Raw genomic sequence first — 17787 nt, 5'->3', positions numbered from 1 at the left:
ACTAGTCCTAAAGGCTTTGTTACCTGCCTGGTGTTGCATTCAGTCCCCTCAGGGCTGGAAAGAAACTTGGAATGTGAAGAGAGCTATATAATTGTGGTTTCTGATGGCTTCCAATGTGCATGAGGTAAGAGACTAAGACTGAAGAAATTGGTAGCTGCATCTAAATTAGAAAGCAGAACCTTAAAAGAGGTAATCTCCAACTGCTTGAACCATGTGCAAATTGGCACAAGGTTAGAGAAATTAATGTGTAATTTGTTGGTTTAATGGATTTCAATTCCTCAGATGAGAAAAACTAAGCTATTTGTTGGAAAAGACTTCACCTTGATTAAAGTTGGGTTCAATTCATAGCCCATTGATGTTAAAGATGAAAATTAGATGAAAGGAAAAGTTTTAAAGTAAAATGTATTTTCATCACAACTTGTTAATGGAGAAATAAGTTTCTTTCCATTCCACTGCCTCTGTTTTTGCCAGTTGTGTTAAAGAACAACCTTTTTGCATGGTCTTGTTATTTTCTAATTCATTCAGCTTTGTATGTTCTATATATTTTACACACTACCTTTTCATTGCTTGAATTTACTGGTTTTCTTAAAGCAAGCTGGACAATCACCACATCACAGTTCTGTAGTAACTGAGAAGCAGCAGATCCTCGAACATAATCTACAGGATGTACGGAAAAGAGTACAGGTGAGTCCATTCAAGTTGACCATACAAATCACATTTTTGCATCTATTTGAACTGGGCATTTAGTTGTAAATTATCTCTATTTGCTCTAAATATCACTGATAAAATTAAAGATTTGAATATTGCCATTGCTATTTTTAAAAATTAAGGTCCCTCAAAGATGAATGATTATCAACTAAAAATATATCAAATTATAGGAGAGAGGTCCTTGCATAAATTTGAATTTGTTTAAAGATTTATTTCTGTTTTATAGTAAGTTGAACTGTTCATTCTTTTCTACATTCAGCATTTGTCAAGAATACTGTAAAGTTGCTTAAAGATTTGTACTAAACTATAAAAGCCTGGACATTTGCTGTGATTACTCGGAACTGCTAAGTAAACGGATAATAACTTGCAGAAGTTTGAATAGTGGTTCCTTTTATGGCTAGATGGGAGTTTTGCTTGGGAAATCATTAGCTAACGTCAGAAATGTAGGATTTGAACTCGCCTTTCAGACACACAACCTTCCTTTGCTGGTGCTCAGCCTATTTTCACTTCTGAAATGTACGCTCCCAAAATCATTCAACTCAAGCACCTGATGCTCACGAAGTGCAGTTTTTTTTTCTCTTGATGTTTTGTATCATAAACTTAATCTGGTCCATGTAAAATACAACTTGAAATTGATTTTGCTTAAAGTTAAATCTGTAAATTATATACAATGAATGTAAAATTTTGGTTGTACAGGATCTTGAACACAAGATCAAAGTATTAGAAAACCTCCAGGATGACTTTGATTTCAACTACAAGACTTTGAAGAGCCAAGGAGGTAAGTGGTAGTGAAAAAGGTGCATCATTGCAAAGTTGATTCTCAAGGTGTTATAATTTGAAAACCGTACATTTAAGTATCACGTGTATTTGGAAATGCGTATTTTCTAAATGTTACCAGATGTGCAAGATTTAAATGGGAATTCACAAGCAGCTACGAGGCAGAAGATGGCACAACTGGAACAGATGTTGACTGCTCTCGATCAGATGAGAAGGGTAAAAGTTTTTAAAAATAGATTTATACACAGGTTGTTTTGTTTATTGAAAACCTGTTGTATTTGAAAGTTTAAAGTTATTCTTAACGTTAAACCTTCATTTCTCAACAGCAAATAGTAACTGACTTGGCTGCCTTGCTGTCCACTGTGGAGTTTGTGCAGAAGACGTTAATGGATGAGGAACTGGCGGACTGGAAAAGGCGACAACAAGTAGCATGCATAGGAGGTCCACCCAACATCTGTCTTGACCGTCTTGAGAACTGGTATAAATTCAATGAGTAACTGGAAAAATTGTACTTCCTTTCTAATCTGATAATGGATTTGTGAAAGGGACATCGTTTACTTAATCTGTTGGAATGATGTAGTACAATGGCAACAGTTAAGAGGCACTGAAACTGGCACGTGAACAGGCTGGGTTGGAGTAAAAACCCTGTGCAGTAGATGGAATTGGTTTAAATTGGTATTGTGGTCAGCACAGGCATCGAGTTGAAGAGCATTTTCCCTATACTGTACTTTGCATTCTGTGTTAAATTCCTCAAGGATATGAAAATGTATTTGGATTTTGGAATGTGCTGCTCAACTTTTTTAAACCAATGGGAAACAGTAGGAATAAGTTAGGGTATACCCTGCTTTATGAAATTAGAGCTTTCTTGTGAAACCTTTCATAAGCTGAAATGGTGTAAAGTGAAGACATTCACTAGTATTGGAGGCTATTTTTGTAAAAGCAAAAACCCATTCAAATCCTTTATATTAAAGAAAAATGTCATAATTCGAGTATTCATAAAGCAAGATATTCCTAAGTTTTTCTCATGTTGGCTGGCTGTAACCAATGGGGTGCAGCAGGAATGGGAGCTCAGGATCTAAATTCACAATCTATCTATCTTTTTCTTTGGCTTGGCTTCGCGGACCAAGATTTATGGAGGGGTAATGTCCATGTCAGCTGGAGGCTCGTTTGTGGCTGACAAGTCCGATGCGGGACAGGCAGACGCGGTTGCAAGGGAAAATTGGTGGGTTGGGGTTGGGTGTTGGGTTTTTCCTCCTTTGTCTTTTGTCAGTGAGGTGGGCTCTGCGGTCTTCTTCAAAGGAGGTTGCTGCCCGCCGAACTGTGAGGCGCCAAGATGCACGGTTTGAGGCGATATCAGCCCACTGGCGGTGGTCAATGTGTCAATCTATCAATATTTGGCTAAAAGGATAAATGTATTTGCAGTTCAGTCTTTGGTTAAAAACCAATAACTATCCAAAAAGCTGGAATGTAAATTCAGAAGTAACTGAATTTTTGGGTTATAACTTTTCAATGTGGATACTTTCTGAAAACAGTGCTTATTTTGGATTTCCAGCATCTTTCAGGTTTTGTCGCACATTACAAAGCTCTTTTTGATATTTAAAAATAGATTCTCCTGCTTGACTTAAGGAAATCAAACTTCTACTTTGCATAACGTCAATGTTTTGTTTTCCCATTTTATTAGGATTACATCTTTGGCAGAATCTCAGCTTCAGACACGTCAACAGATTAAAAAACTGGAAGAACTGCAGCAAAAAGTTTCCTACAAAGGTGATCCTATTGTTAACCACAGACCTGTACTGGAAGAACGGATTGTTGAACTATTTAGGAGCTTAATTAAAAGGTAATCTGCTTTTGTACAGCTCAAGCAGTTCCCATTATTTTGTGCCATTTGTGAGAGTTACAAATATAAGAAATAGGAGCAGGAGTCTGCCATCCGTCCCGTCGAACCTGCTCCACCATTCAATAAGATCACAGCTGATCTGATCATTGATTCAACCCCACCTACCTGCCTTTTCCCCATATCCCTTAATTCCTTTTTATGTAAAAAAACATCTATCTAACTGAACCTTTAATGAAGTAGCCTTAACTGCTTCCCTCGATAGAGAATGCCACAGATTCTTGGCGGGGGTGGTGGGGGGGGGGGGGGGGGTGGGGAGGAGGGAGAAATAGTTTTTTCTCAGCTCTGGTCTCAAATCTACTCCCCTGAATCTTGAGGCTGTATCCCCTAGTTCTGGTCTCACCTACATGAAAACAATTTTCCTGCCTCAGTCTTATTTATCCCTTTCATAATTTTGTTTGTAAGATCTTTCATTCTTCTGAATTTGAGTGAGTATAATTCCAGGCAATTTAGTCTCTCCTCGTAGGTCAAACCACCACCCCTCATTTCCAGGATCAACCTGGTGAACCTCCTCCGGACTGCCTCCAAGGCCAGTCTATCCTTTCTCAAGTCTGGAGAAAGCATGCTGCAGTCTTTCACCATTTAAATAATGATCTGCTCTTCTATTTTTCCAACCAAAGTGGATGAACTCCCATTTACCAGACTACATCTGCTAGACCTTTTCCCACTCACCTAACTTAACTATCCTTCTGTAGCCTCTCCACACCCTCTGTACAATTTGCTTCAATTTAGTATCATCTGCAAACATGGCTACACGACACTCTGTCCTCTCTTCCACATCAATGTAAATGGTGAACAGCTGCAGGCCCAACACTGTCCCATGTGGTACCCCACCTACCACTGTCTGCCAATCAGAAAAACACCCATTATCCAAACTCTGCCTTCTGTCAGTTAACCAATCCTCAATCCATGCCAAAATACTTTTCCCCAACTCCATTCATCTGTATCTTATTGACAAGTTTCTTGTGCAGCACCTTATCAAACGCCTTCTGGAAATCCAAATCTACAATATCAACCTGTTCCCTTCTATCATATCCTCAAAGAACTCCAGCACTTTTGTCAAACAAGGCCTGCCCTTTGAATCCATGTTGCATCTGCCTGATGGAACTCCTTCGTTCTAAATGGTTTTCTATTCCCTCCATTATGGCAGCTTCAAGCATTTTCCCAACTATAGACATTAAGCTAACTGGCTGATAGTTGCCCATCTTCTGCCTTCATTGCTTTAAAAAGTGCCGTAAACCTATGCTGTCTTCCAATCTGCCAGGACCTGCCCAGAATCCAGAGAATTTTGGTAAATGACTACCGATGCATTGACTATAACTCTCGCCATTTCCCTCAGTACCCTTGGATGCATCCCATCAGGATCAGGGGATTTGTCTTCAGTCCCATTAGTTTGCTCATCGCTATCTCTTTTGTTACAATTACACCATTCACATGAAAATTTTAAAGGTATTTTCAACATAGGCATTTAAAAATGTAAAACTACAGCAAACTGAATTTAATGTGCATCATCCAAAAGCAGACTTGAGAGGACAGTTGGGTGATAAAGGACATGTCTGCTTCTGCATTATTTATCAAGTTATCTGCTGCAGTTAGAAAACCGTGCACAAATACAGTGATGGCCTGACTAAGCTGATTACTACTTTGCATCCCTTTAGAGAACAGTATTGCCACTTTTTTTTAAATCTTGTATTGTAAGTATTTCCCATTGGGATAAGTGTAAACATATGCCATGTGCCTGCAGCAAACTGACTTCCCCTTGCCAATCGTGTTATTGCTGACACTCTTTAACCCTTTGGATTCTGGCCACTTTTAACCTTTCCTAATGTATACTCTGGACTATGTCCATGGGTAAACTACAGTACAAACACCAATACGAACCAACTGGTGATTGGGTACAAAACGAGTCCCCAAAATGGGGACATGGAGTATATATGCTTGTTGGTAGTTCCTGAAAGCAAGAACAGTTCAAAGGGTTAAAAACAAAAGCCCACGATTTTCTAGTTGACAAAGATTACCCATCAAGCTATAATTCAAGTAGCCTGTAAAGTTAATTTATCAGCTAGTGATTGACTGATTGAATTGATCTGTTTTTTTCCCCCCTCAGTGCTTTTGTTGTGGAGAGACAGCCTTGTATGCCAATGCATCCAGACCGTCCCCTGGTAATCAAAACAGGAGTGCAATTTACAACAAAAGTGAGGTAAGAGTGAAACCAACCTGATAATGCTCCAGTAAAAAAGCATTGTGGATTATGATGCAGGTTACTGATGTGGATAAGACTTGTGCTATTGTGGTTTATTTCTCATTGGTCAGTTTTGATACCACTTCGAGGCTAGCATGCAGGCATTTGGTGAAACTGTATTCATTTGGGAGCTTGTCCAGAGCATAAATGAATTGAGGAAGTGAGAGGCTACTTAAGGGTGAGAAGAAAGAATATCAAGACCTTTTTTTTAAAAAAAAAACAGACCCAGGGGAGAGGAGACAGTGCTCTTCTGCAGGTCCTACTCCCCAGTTGTGAAGCTGATTGCTCCTTTCAGACTTTAAATAGCCTGTTAGAGGAGCAGACTTTAACATCCTGCAGCCATGCAGGTTTATGCCCAAGATGGCAGCACCTATGTTGGACAATGTTTCATGAGGGGGTTGCAGACTCCAGGGGAGCAGTGAACTGGCACAGGACACCAGAAACTGAGACCAGTGAGAGACTCAGCGGTTGAAGGACTCTCTGTGGACTGCTGACTGCTGGAGACTGGCACATGGGAACCGAGTATCAAAACTGGGATTAGAGAGGGTGTTGAGGCAAGAAGGGCCTTGGGTGCTGCCGGTGTACTGATCAATTTGGAGGTTTTGGGTCTGGAATTTTTGCCAATGGATTGAACAGGAGTCTGAGGCCGTGAAAGTGTTGGATACAAATCCACAGTGTTTTTGAAGGGATCTTCGTTTGCTTCTTGTTCTCTTTTTGAGGTGCCAGGCGCAGCTTATGACAACACTTTGTTTGCCTTTGTGGCAGGCAAAAGTTGAAGCACGTGTATGTTTTTGTTTGTATTATTACATGAATAGAAGGAGCCGGTCAACCTTCATTGACTGAGAATTTGGCTCTACATGGGAGAAGGGTTATGCGGTCAGACTGAAGTCCAAGGATTTTGATTGTAACTTGTAGATTTCCCAGTGCAATCCTGTCAAATTCATGCTATCCCAGGAGTGCCCAATGGTGGGTTTTCTTGGGACAAATGGCACATCCAGCCCATATAATGCTACAAAACTTTTTTCAAAATTAAATGTCACCCAGTGCTCTAATGAAGACCTGTTGTGGTTGCATAGACCATTTGCAAGAAGGTGCCATGTTGAAGTGGTTACTAATTGCTTCACTTGTGTGGAAACTTGTTTATTAGTAAATGCCAAGATGAAGAATGTTTTGTGTGGTTGGAATGCCAGGCAGTATGATGTCTGATCAATCCTCTAGATACTTTATGATAGTACAGTACAACTCTGATTACTTGAAATGATTGGAACCAGGCCTACCAATATCAAACCATTTGTATCAATGTTTCAACACTGCAGGCAACAAGGGAAGGTTTTTTGAGCCTTAAAATGATTTTTAATTTCACCAATCCGAGACCTCCCATCCGCCACTGCTGATCCCTGGGTAGGTTTCCCAGGCTGGTGGAACATTCACTGGTGATTTGGTGGGCTCCTGTCTCCCTGGTCACTGGCATTCCCGACAGAGTTCTGACTCTGAATCTTCTCCTAGGCCTACCACACATACACACCCAAGTGTGCATGTGCAGTAGTAGGCTGATGGGAGGGTTCTGAGTCAACATCGGGAACTCTGGTGTTCTGAGGATGGAACTCCATTTTGCCTTAGGTCCCACTCCTGCTTGGGAGGCCGGTCTCCTTGATGACACTGGGACAAGGGATTTTTTTTTCAGAATCCTGTAAATCCAATAAACAAAATATTACGTTCTCTTTCCACATAATCTTTATTTCCCCTTTCTTACACCCTCCCCTCCCTATCCCTTAAATTATACAAATACCATAATATAAAAATACAAAAACCACCTAAATACCAACAAGACAATGATCCTCCTCAAGGCTAGAGGACCCTGGATGTTAAATAAAAACAGGTAGAGGCAAAAAAAACACGTCATCTGTGCCACATCCCCCATTTCATACTCTTAATCCTTGACCTGCTGGGACAGATTGTTTCTTTTATTCGAAGAGGGAGGTGTGAATTATATCTGTACACCTATGTGCCTCATACAGTTGTCACACTTCAATGAATGTGTTGTATCTCTTTTGCAAATTGTAGATAATTTTTCTCCAGGGGAATGCAACACTGTATTTCTGTATTCCATCGTGTGATATTTAGCTGGGAGTTGGACTTCCAAGTAACCGCTATACACTTCCTGCTGATAAAAGGACCTTCACAAACTGAATTTGGTGTCTGGACAATCCAAACTATACTTCCCCAGTGTCCCCCAGAAGGTACAACTCCAGATCCTGTAGAAAATCCACCTATGTAATTTTTTTTCAGAGTCCCCCAGGTCTTCCCAGAAGGATCTCACCCTGTACACAGCCAGGTGGAGTGGACAAAGATTCCAATTTCCACACCACACCTAAAGAACATTTCTGAAATTTCCAGCTTGGACTTGTGTAATTTTATCAGTGTGAGGTATAACTGATGCAAGAAATTGTATTGCACCAGCATGTGTCTGGCATGAACAATTCCTGTCTAGCTATTTGAACACGAATCTTCCCACCATTGTTCATTAATTGTTATGCCCAAGTCTGACTCCCATCTTTCCCTTGACCGATGTAAGCCTGGCTTTGGGCCTTTACTTTGGATTGACACACATTCCCCTTTTGAATTGGTCTCCATGACACTACAGTCAGGCCAAGTCATTGTTGGTCCCAATTTGTCCCTTAGGGAAGATCTTGATTGTAGAAAGCAGAAGAATGTCTACTTGATATCTCTTATTTGGTCCTCAACTGCTCAAATGCCATTAGCTTCCCTTGTTGGTAACAATCATTGATACACCTGATCCCCTTCTGGCACCGGGTATCTGGGATCTTATTGCCCAGAGTCGTGCATGTTTAAATTATTCTGGATCAAGGTCGTTTTGGGAGATAACCACCTTCAATCCAATACCTTGATTTATTCTTTGCCATGTCTGGCACACATGTTTTATTATGGGGTTATCTTTTTTCCTAAACTAATTTGGCATCCCATTTGCATACAAATTCTCCTGCTATCTTTCCCCTCTCGTATCTAACCCAATTTCTGCCCAAGAAGGGAAATGATCTTTCTCAAAAAAATGAGGCAACAAACCTCATTTTAAATACTACACTCAGTAGTATTTTTTTTAAATCTGGCACCTTTAAGCCCCCCAATTTATATTCCCATGTCTACTTTTCCATGTAGGCTCTAGACTCCTAACCATTCCATAAAGTTTCTGACAAATCCATTGAGCATCTTTTTTTTTTAAAAAAAAACATGAGCAACAAAATGGGCAGCGTTTGAAAAAGATATTGTAGTGTTGGTATCACCATCATTTTTACACACTTCACCCTTCCCACCCATGTTATGGGCAAAGTTTTCAATCTAGCCAGGTCCATGTTGCTTCTTAATACCTCCTGAAGCCATGTGAATTGGCTTCCCTGTTGATAGGGCGTATAATCTTTGCTCAAAAGCCCATTTCACTTTTTTTTTCCAGGTTAACCTTCCTGTAATCCTCCAATATGGTCCTCAGACTGGCCAATGACCCCCCCCCCCCCAACTCCAAAAAAGACTCCATCAATTACACTAACACATTGTCAGCAAATAAGTTGACTTTGGCCCACCTTGAACCCCTTTGTGTCTGAATCCCACTGAATAGTTTCCGCCAGCGGTTTAATTGCTCGTATAAATGGAGCTGGGGACAGTGGGCAGCCCTGCCTACTAGATCTACTCAGCAGGAACACTGGAGAAGTTTGGACTAGGTCAAACACTTATTAATTGAGTATGAACATTATATTATAAATCATCTCAAATGGGCAGCTGCCCCAAGGTCTTCCCCCAATTCTGCCAGCTGCATTATATTGAGCAATCTAGCCATGTTATCTACTGATTAGGGACAAGGGATTCTTCTGTCTGGTTGCGGGTGGGAGATGGTCGCAGGCAGATTGAGAGTTGGAGAGTCAATAGGGGAAAATGAAGAAGTGAAAAGAGGGAGAGAGTTATCTGAAACGAGGAGAATTGTCATTCTAATTTCATATTGAGCAAATTTTTTTTCCCCAATCCATGAGGTAATTGGGGATGGGGGGAATTTTTAGATAAATGAGGATTTCTGAGAATCTGATTTCAGATAAATTGGAGTTGTACTTAATGATAGTTATTGGGTTCAAACTGCAAAGGAGGAATCTAAATTTGCTATTCCTTCAGCCAATCATATGCTTGTGGAATTTTGCAAAAAATTCACTTTGCTTGCTGATTTGAGTTTGGTCACATCCAAGTGCAATAGCTGAAACTCTATACAAACAGTGTCAGTCTTCATATCAGCAAACATTATTTGAAGGGCTCAGGCCTGAAATATTGGCCATATTTTTTTGTCAAAAAGATCCTAGATGATGAATAAACCAGCTGAGCTCCTCCAGCACTTTTTTTTTAAACCACTTTGCCTAAAGATCAACACCATCCCAAATGCTCCTTCAACCTTGAATGGCTAAGCCTGATGCACATTCCTGTATTCCCTCAGGATTGTAATCTCATAAGCCATCTTCCCAATTTCTGTATCAGTCATCTCCTACCCCATCTGTAGAAGAATCTCTAGGTATGACTCTGGCCTTGAGAGCTACCTTGGAACCAACAAAATCAGAACGGAATGAAGGTTGTCCTCCATCCCAAGGGGCTGCTGAAGGAGGTATTTTCTGCAATTAATGTAAATGTTTTTTAAAAAATTCAAATTTAAAATTGGCACGCCTCTCCATTAGTTTGAAAATCGACACAATATCAAGGAACCAAAAAATTGCACTTATTTTCATGCACCTCATGGGTGCTGGATACCAGGGGATTTACTATAAAACCCAGAGAAATAAAGTGCTCCCTTTGTATAGATTTCACACGTCTTGGTTTGATCAGGACCAGATCAGATTATTTTGCTGCAATATACATTTGTAAGCAGATAAAATCACTTTAATGATGTAAAAATGAATCTGCATATTTAATGATCTTGAAATTGAATGTGGCAACATTTAATTATTGACTCTATATAGAGGTTATTTCCCCCCCTCAAGATGTTATTAGTGCAATGGGTAGTTTCCTGCTGCTACGGTTTCTTCTTTTTAGCCCACAATGCATTTTTTTGCATATAATGCCATTTGTGCTTCAATTTATTTAGGTTGCAATATATCTAATGTTTTCTGTTCACAGGTTGTTGGTTAAATTTCCTGAATTAAATTATCAGCTGAAGATCAAAGTTGCCATTGACAAGTGAGTGCAAGTGAAGGACTAAGTCAAATCACTAGTATAAACTTTCAATACATTTTTTTAGCTGGGAATATTTATTGCTGCTGTATTTTCTAACAGATTATTTTCCATTGTAAGGTAATCACTTCCACTTTGTTTTACTTTTTTAATTAAAAAAAAGCCAGTTAATTTGTATATTGTCAATTTTTTTTAAATGGTCATGCAGACTTTTTTCAGGGTCAGTCTCCCTTCCTCACCAGAAATGCCAATGCCTCTTGTCCCCAACTATGACATTCATCTGTTTACCTGACATTCCCATGTTTTCATTTTGAAGAGAAATAATTAAATATTACATTTTGTGACCCACTAGCCTGTACAAATGAATGGGCTTTCCAATCAGCATTTTGATTCAACTTTAAAAGTGGGCCTACCATGTGATATTTGGAGTTGTTAAGGTTATAGATGAAACTTGTTGCAACCAGTGCACAAAACTGTCATTGGCAAAGTTTACTATTCAAGCTGAAGGAAAACCCTAAGACAGGAGCAGAAATGTGCTGTTCAGCCCATCATGTCTGCCCTACTGATCCATTTTCCCACTCAGCCCCTCTGCCTGGCCTTCTCCCCATAACCTTTGATCCCCTGACTAATCAAGAACCTTTCAAACTCTGCCTTAAATACATTCAATGATCTAGCCTCAATAACTGACTGTGGCAACAAATTCCACAGATTTACCACCCTCTGGCTGAAGAAATTCCTATGCATTTCTGTTCTAAGTGGACGCGCTACAATCTTGAAGTTGTACCCAATTGACCTAACTCTCCCACCCAGCAAAACAACCTTTCTATATCTACTCTGTCCAAGCCTTTCAACATTTGAAATGTTTCTGTGAGATTTCTCCTCTCATTCTCCTAATTCTATTGTGTACAGGCCAAGAGCTATCAATCACCTCTCGTATGATGACCCTTTCATTCCTGGAATCATTCCAGTGAGCCCTCTCCAATGTCAGCACATCTTTTCTTAAATGAGAGCCTAAAGCTTTTGCAATACTCCAAATGAGGTCTTACCAGTGCCTTATAAAGCCTCAGGATCACATCCCTCCTCTTGTATTCTGGACTAGGTTTGCAAATTTCCACAATGGAACAGCTAATAGAATTATTTCAACAGAACTGAAATACAAGAGTTAATTGTAGATTACTCTTTAAGAGCCTTGAAGTACATATGGAATATGGACTTTGGAAAGGGCATCTTTTTGTGTCCGAAGCAGTAAATGCAAATTGTTGGGATTTGAAGTATTCAGTGATAGTTGCATAAACTTGGCTTGTTTACCCTTTTTATTGAGCAGTGAAGAAAACTGCTTCATATACAGTAATTTGCAATTTAATCAGTGAATTTGTGGCACTACAAACACCAGAATATACAATCTTGTATGTTCTTGTTTCAGGGATTCTGGAGATGGTTCTGCACTGAGGGGGTGAGAATTTTTTCCTTTATCAGTTACATGATGCATTTTGAGCTTTGTTTTCTGCCATTCTCTGTGCTCTCCACCTGCAACTTTGTATTATTATTGGGCATTTTCGTCTTTGGTGCAGGTAAAGTGAAGGTAGAATAATTGAGCATTCCATAATTCTATCCAAAGCCCCTCTGAGTGCAGACATCAATTAAAATTAGTTCTGTAAGAACAAATGGGAAAAAAACAAGGCAATTTCTTCAGAGCTGAACGATGCACAAGGAGAACAGCCCTGAATATTTGACTTGTTCTGCTGAGGATCAGAATTGTTCAATTTGGGGGAATTGATGAATATGGGGAACAATTGGGTCATCAGAGCCAAGTCCACAGCCACATTGGCGGTATTCTAACTGAATGGAGGAGCTGACTCAATGGACCAAATGATTGACTGTTACTCCCATATATGTTTGTGTATTTGTCATAGTTTCCTGTTGCAATGTCGCAAGCATATAATCCACTTCCTTAAATATAGCATTTCAGAATTGATAACCATAATTCCATGTAACCTGGTCAATTCCATATAGTCTGACATTGTGATTTAATTGTTGGGGCAAATAATGCCCAACAAAACTAGTCAAGAGTATAGAACATTGTGAACTACAGTATTTGCAAAATCGCCAAATTAAACTTGCTGCATGCCTAGACTGTTGCTCTAAGCTTAGAGGCCCTAATTGCCTACTTCACTTTTTTTACCATTTCACCTTGAATTTGCTTGAACAAGGTATATGCCTTGCCTTCCTCTGTGTACAAAGCATGTTTCAGCATTGATTTTTAGCATGTGGATTATGGTGACAGAGCTATACTTGATACCCATCAAGAATGTACATTAATTGTATAGTTTACAATTTATAGTTATGAAACCGTGCAATCATTTCAGAATGATTGATCTTAAACTGCTCGGGACCCTAGGATCTGGCCACACATTTCTCTTGTTCTCTGGGCTTGTCGATTAGAGAGCTGATCAGCAGGATTTCCAATGATCAGATGTTGGATTATCAGAATTTTGCATGTGGTTGCTATAGTGATATGTTGATAACTTTCAAATTGCACAATTGCTGCATTGAATTTCCTATCTAATTCCACAACTGCAAATTCAAGTATCATGTAATAGTCAAAGGCCAGCCCCCAACCCCCCCACCAAAAAAAAACTATTTTTGGCCCTGAAATCTGTATTTTCTATATTGCATGCAAAGGTTGACCCCCAAGACCCTCCCATTTTTGGCCCTGGCCGCCCACCCTTCAGAGCTCGAGGCATTATCTGCAGACTCTCGTCTTGGCCCCTGCTGCCAGCCCATCAGAACTGCCGATGCCTTAAACTTGCCACCCCAGCACAGATTTGCCACAGTCAAATAGTTTTCGTGTTACAGTTGACCCCCTAAATTTACCTTAAAAAGGTCCACAAAATTTGACTATGACGTGTGAAAATGCAGTATCATTCCAAATACCAACTGTTGTTTTGAGACTACAATGAATTGTTAATAGCTTATGATGGAGTTTGTGTTGAATTTCTAGGTTAACAAAAAAGTAACCTGTAAGAAAATTTAATTGGGGAAAATGACTTTGTAGAATACCACCTTGAATGTCTGTTACAGTGTCATTGCCTGCTTCAAATTAGGTCACGGAAATTCAATATTTTGGGAACCAATACAAAAGTCATGAATATGGAAGAATCAAACAATGGAAGTCTGTCAGCAGAATTTAAGCATTTGGTCAGTATTATAGAAGTGTTTGATACTGTGTATATATTATAGATTTAAGTGTTCATTATTCTCTAACTGCAAAAAGACTGACTATGTATTTAAGAACTTGACTTGTATTACTGGCAAATTATCTAAAACTGAGTAAAAACAAAACCATAAATGATAAGAGCAGAAATGGTCTATTCATCCCATCAAGTCTGCCCCACCATTTAATCATGAGCTGATCAATTTTCCCACTCAGCCTGACTGCCCGGCCTTCTCTGGATTACCTTTGATGCTGTGGCTAATCGAGAATCTTTCAATCTCAGCCTTAAATGCAACCAATAATCGGGTCTCCAAAACTGTCTATGTCAACAAATTCCACAGATTTGCCACCCTAAGGTTAAAGATATTGTTTTAGTCTGTTCTAAACAGACACTTCAATCCTGACATTGTGCCCAGTTGTCCTTGACCAGTGGTTTTCAAACTGCCCCCCAAATTCTCATTCCACCTTAAGCAATCTTGATGCCATAAGTGCTCTGTAATTGGTATGGGGTATGAGTGGGAAGGGAAGGTTGAGAACCACTACTCTAGACCCAATTGTTACTGAAACATTTTGTCATTGGTCCATTTCCTTTGGAGTTATGAAACCGTGCAATTAAAAGTGGGTTTCAACCCTTTTTCTTTCCACTCACATTCTACTTTCAGCAATTCCTTACTAATCACAGTACTTGTGGCATAGGGTTTGTTTAAGGTGGAATGAGAGTTTGGGGGTTACTTTGAAAACCAATGTTCTAGACTCTCCCACTATGGGAAACCACCTTTCTACATTTACTCTGTCCACACTCTACAATATTTAAATGAGATTTCCCCCCCCCCACCAAAATAAAATTCTCCTAAATTCAAAACAAAACAAAAAATTTAAAAGTTTATAAATCCAGGGAGGAACTATTTTGTAAAGTTTAGGCCACAGCCAGGTTATTATATGCAACTTGATCTTTTATGATATGGATGTGGATGTATTGGATTGGCTGCAGAGGAAATTGACACGAGTGTTGCCTGGGATGCAGAACTTTAGTTGTGAGGCTAGATGAATTAGTTAATTATTTTCCTTGCAACATGAAAGGCATACAGTGAGAAACTGGTCCACATAATGTGAAACCAGTGCACATAGAAAGGATGTGAGAAATGTATTTTTTTTCTACCCAGAAGGTTGCCTGAGAGTTGGTGGAAGCAGGCACTCTTGCAACATTCAATTGTGTCTGGATGAGCACTTGAATTGCCAAGGATTAAACATTTATGGTCAAAGTGCTGGTGATTGAGATTAATGTAGATGGTCAACACAGGTCTGGCCTGAGGGACTATCATTATGGACTTGTAAATGAATTTTTACCATTTCCATCGGCTTGTATTATGGCCTATAATTTAATTACAGCAATTAAATTAATTTATTTTATACTATGTCATTATAGAATGTATTCAATACTTAAATGCACCAATTCTAATTATTGAACACTCCAAATGAAGCTACAATATAACATTTAGTTTTCCAAGTGGTTATCGCAATGCTATTAGTACTAGCCAGCTGGGTTCAAAACTGGTACTGTCTGTAAGGAGTTTGTATTTTCTCCCCAAGTCTGCATGGCTTTTCCCCAGGTGCTTTGTTTTCCTCCCACCTACAAAACATGCAGGTTTGGAGTTAATTTGGGCAGCACGAATAACTGGAATTGGCTTCTACTGTACAGTGAATAAATTTTTAAAAATAAAAATTTAGTTATTACTATGCAAAATAATGTGGTGTTTCCTTCTAGACACTGAGGGAGCAGAGGTGTGGAAATGGAGGAAGAGCAAGTAGTGATGTAGGTACAAATTTAATTTTTTAAGAAGCATTTTCATCTTGCAGCTTTGTTCAAGTACAATAAACTTTTGTATCAGGATGTTGATATTTTTTGTTCCTCGTGATAGCAGTTTATACAAATTTACTGCTCTTCCAAATTTAATTGAATAGATAGAAACTCATGAACTTGCTTTGCATCCTTCTAAATGCAGTATATATTTTTGTCTGAGGCGTAATAATAACCCTTAATAATTGCTTTGTATTGCATCCTTGAAACTTGTGAAATTAGAGGCAGAGATGTGCTTTGCTGAAGTGGCAATTTTTTTTGTAGTTTATCATTTTTTTGAATGATGTTTTTGTATTGCTTTTAGGCATCCCTCATTGTCACTGAAGAGCTACATCTGATAACTTTTGAAACAGAGGTTTACCATCAAGGACTTAAAATTGATTTGGAGGTGAGTTGTACCATGTATGTTCAAAGGACAGAATGTGATTTCTGCCACCTACTGCTGGAAATAATGTTAATCCAATCTGCAGCATCTATCAATTATTGAGACTAGTACTCGAGGACAACCCCCCCCCCCCCCCCCCTCTTTCCACTGGCACAGTGTCCCAGGAATTTTAAGGTTTTCCTTTGCATTTCTTGTTTTTTGCTTGCTGACACTCTGAGCATGTGACATACCTAAAAATCATAATTCACTTTCGTGATGAGTGTTGCCAGTAATGCTTTAGTTTTGTAAGATATATTTTGCATTCTGTGGTGTTTTTGTATATTGATGGGTTAAAGAGGCTGCACACTCAAGTCCCTTTTCCACTGGCATCCCACTTAATTGGTTGTGCAGTGTCCCAGGGTAGGAACCCCTGTGGGCTGTTTCCACTGGGCCACCCTGAACTGGGCTCCCACTGAACACGCCTCCTCCCTGGGGATCGGAGTGTTCTACCTTCAACTGAAAACTGGTGACTTTCTGCTGTCCCTTTTCCACTGGTTTTATCAGGATGCCAGTGTCAGCGAATGCCGGGGATATGAGTCGGGGTGGAGGTGGTTAATCCCTGGTGTGAAGTGATGTCATTTAATGCTGGTGTTCCTTTTTCCACTGGTCTCCGTTAACTCCTGGGACAGGGTGCCAGTAGAAAAGGGGGGTCTAGATTACTTGTATAATTTATAGACGCTGCACATTGCTGATTAACACTATTTCCAGCACTAGATGGCAGAAAAGCAGTGCAGAAATCGCATTCTGTTCCATCGAAAGTTTTTTTTAAGGTATTGAATAAACAAATGAAGATTTTTTTAAATATATTTAGATATGACTATCTACATTTTTTTTTAACAGACTTCTTCATTGCCAGTTGTAGTAATCTCCAACATCTGTCAGATGCCAAATGCATGGGCCTCAATCCTTTGGTACAATATGTTGACCAATAACCCAAAGGTATGAAATTCACCTGATTAAAGTTATTTAGTCTGGAAGAGAGCATTTGGGGCAATGTTCAATTGAATGATAAAGGAGAAATTTCCAGTCTAGCCCAATTGGGGCACTCTTAATATTTTATATTAAAGTCTGATCTATTTGTGCAAGTTCATTTTCTGAGGTTTGTGTGGTGGGCATCAAAAGGGTGTGATTTCAAATTACTTGAGCAAGGCCCCAGAAGACTGGTCCAGAAATTCCGATCTGATCCAAGGTGAGCTGGCCATTGGAATACACTCCAAGCTTGATGGTAGGAGACAGAGGTTGATAGTAGAAAGCAGTTTCTCCGATTTGAAGCCTATGAGCAGTAGCATAATACAGGGATCAGTTGTTTGAAATCGATATGGCATTTACTAAAGGTTGTACGGAGCAAGCTGCCAGAGGAAATGGTAGAGACAAGGATAATTAATATTTAATAGATTTTGGGACAGGTACATGGATAGGATGGGTTTAGAAGGATATAGACTGAACCCAG

The 17787-nt window shown here is 39.5% G+C and overlaps 1 protein-coding gene across 4 annotated transcripts in view; it reads left to right on the top strand.

Moving 5' to 3' along the window:
- The window catches only part of stat3 (signal transducer and activator of transcription 3 (acute-phase response factor)), a 45635-nt gene that overhangs the window by 18811 nt on the left and 9037 nt on the right, over positions 1 to 17787 (top strand). For all 4 annotated transcript variants that reach the window (XM_069907255.1, XM_069907254.1, XM_069907252.1 and 1 more), the window contains 12 exons: positions 592 to 684; positions 1405 to 1486; positions 1607 to 1701; positions 1812 to 1963; positions 3167 to 3325; positions 5490 to 5582; positions 10788 to 10847; positions 12265 to 12294; positions 13946 to 14039; positions 15821 to 15868; positions 16218 to 16301; positions 17178 to 17276. In XM_069907255.1, the coding sequence (XP_069763356.1) occupies positions 592 to 684; positions 1405 to 1486; positions 1607 to 1701; positions 1812 to 1963; positions 3167 to 3325; positions 5490 to 5582; positions 10788 to 10847; positions 12265 to 12294; positions 13946 to 14039; positions 15821 to 15868; positions 16218 to 16301; positions 17178 to 17276 (1089 nt within the window). The remainder of the gene's footprint in view (positions 1 to 591; positions 685 to 1404; positions 1487 to 1606; positions 1702 to 1811; positions 1964 to 3166; positions 3326 to 5489; positions 5583 to 10787; positions 10848 to 12264; positions 12295 to 13945; positions 14040 to 15820; positions 15869 to 16217; positions 16302 to 17177; positions 17277 to 17787) is intronic.

Source organism: Narcine bancroftii, chromosome 12 (assembly GCF_036971445.1).
Source record: "Narcine bancroftii isolate sNarBan1 chromosome 12, sNarBan1.hap1, whole genome shotgun sequence".
In the NCBI taxonomy this organism is placed as follows: domain Eukaryota; kingdom Metazoa; phylum Chordata; class Chondrichthyes; order Torpediniformes; family Narcinidae; genus Narcine; species Narcine bancroftii.
The sequence above is the reverse complement of the archived record's forward strand: the minus strand, read 5'-3'. Positions and strand labels throughout refer to the sequence as shown.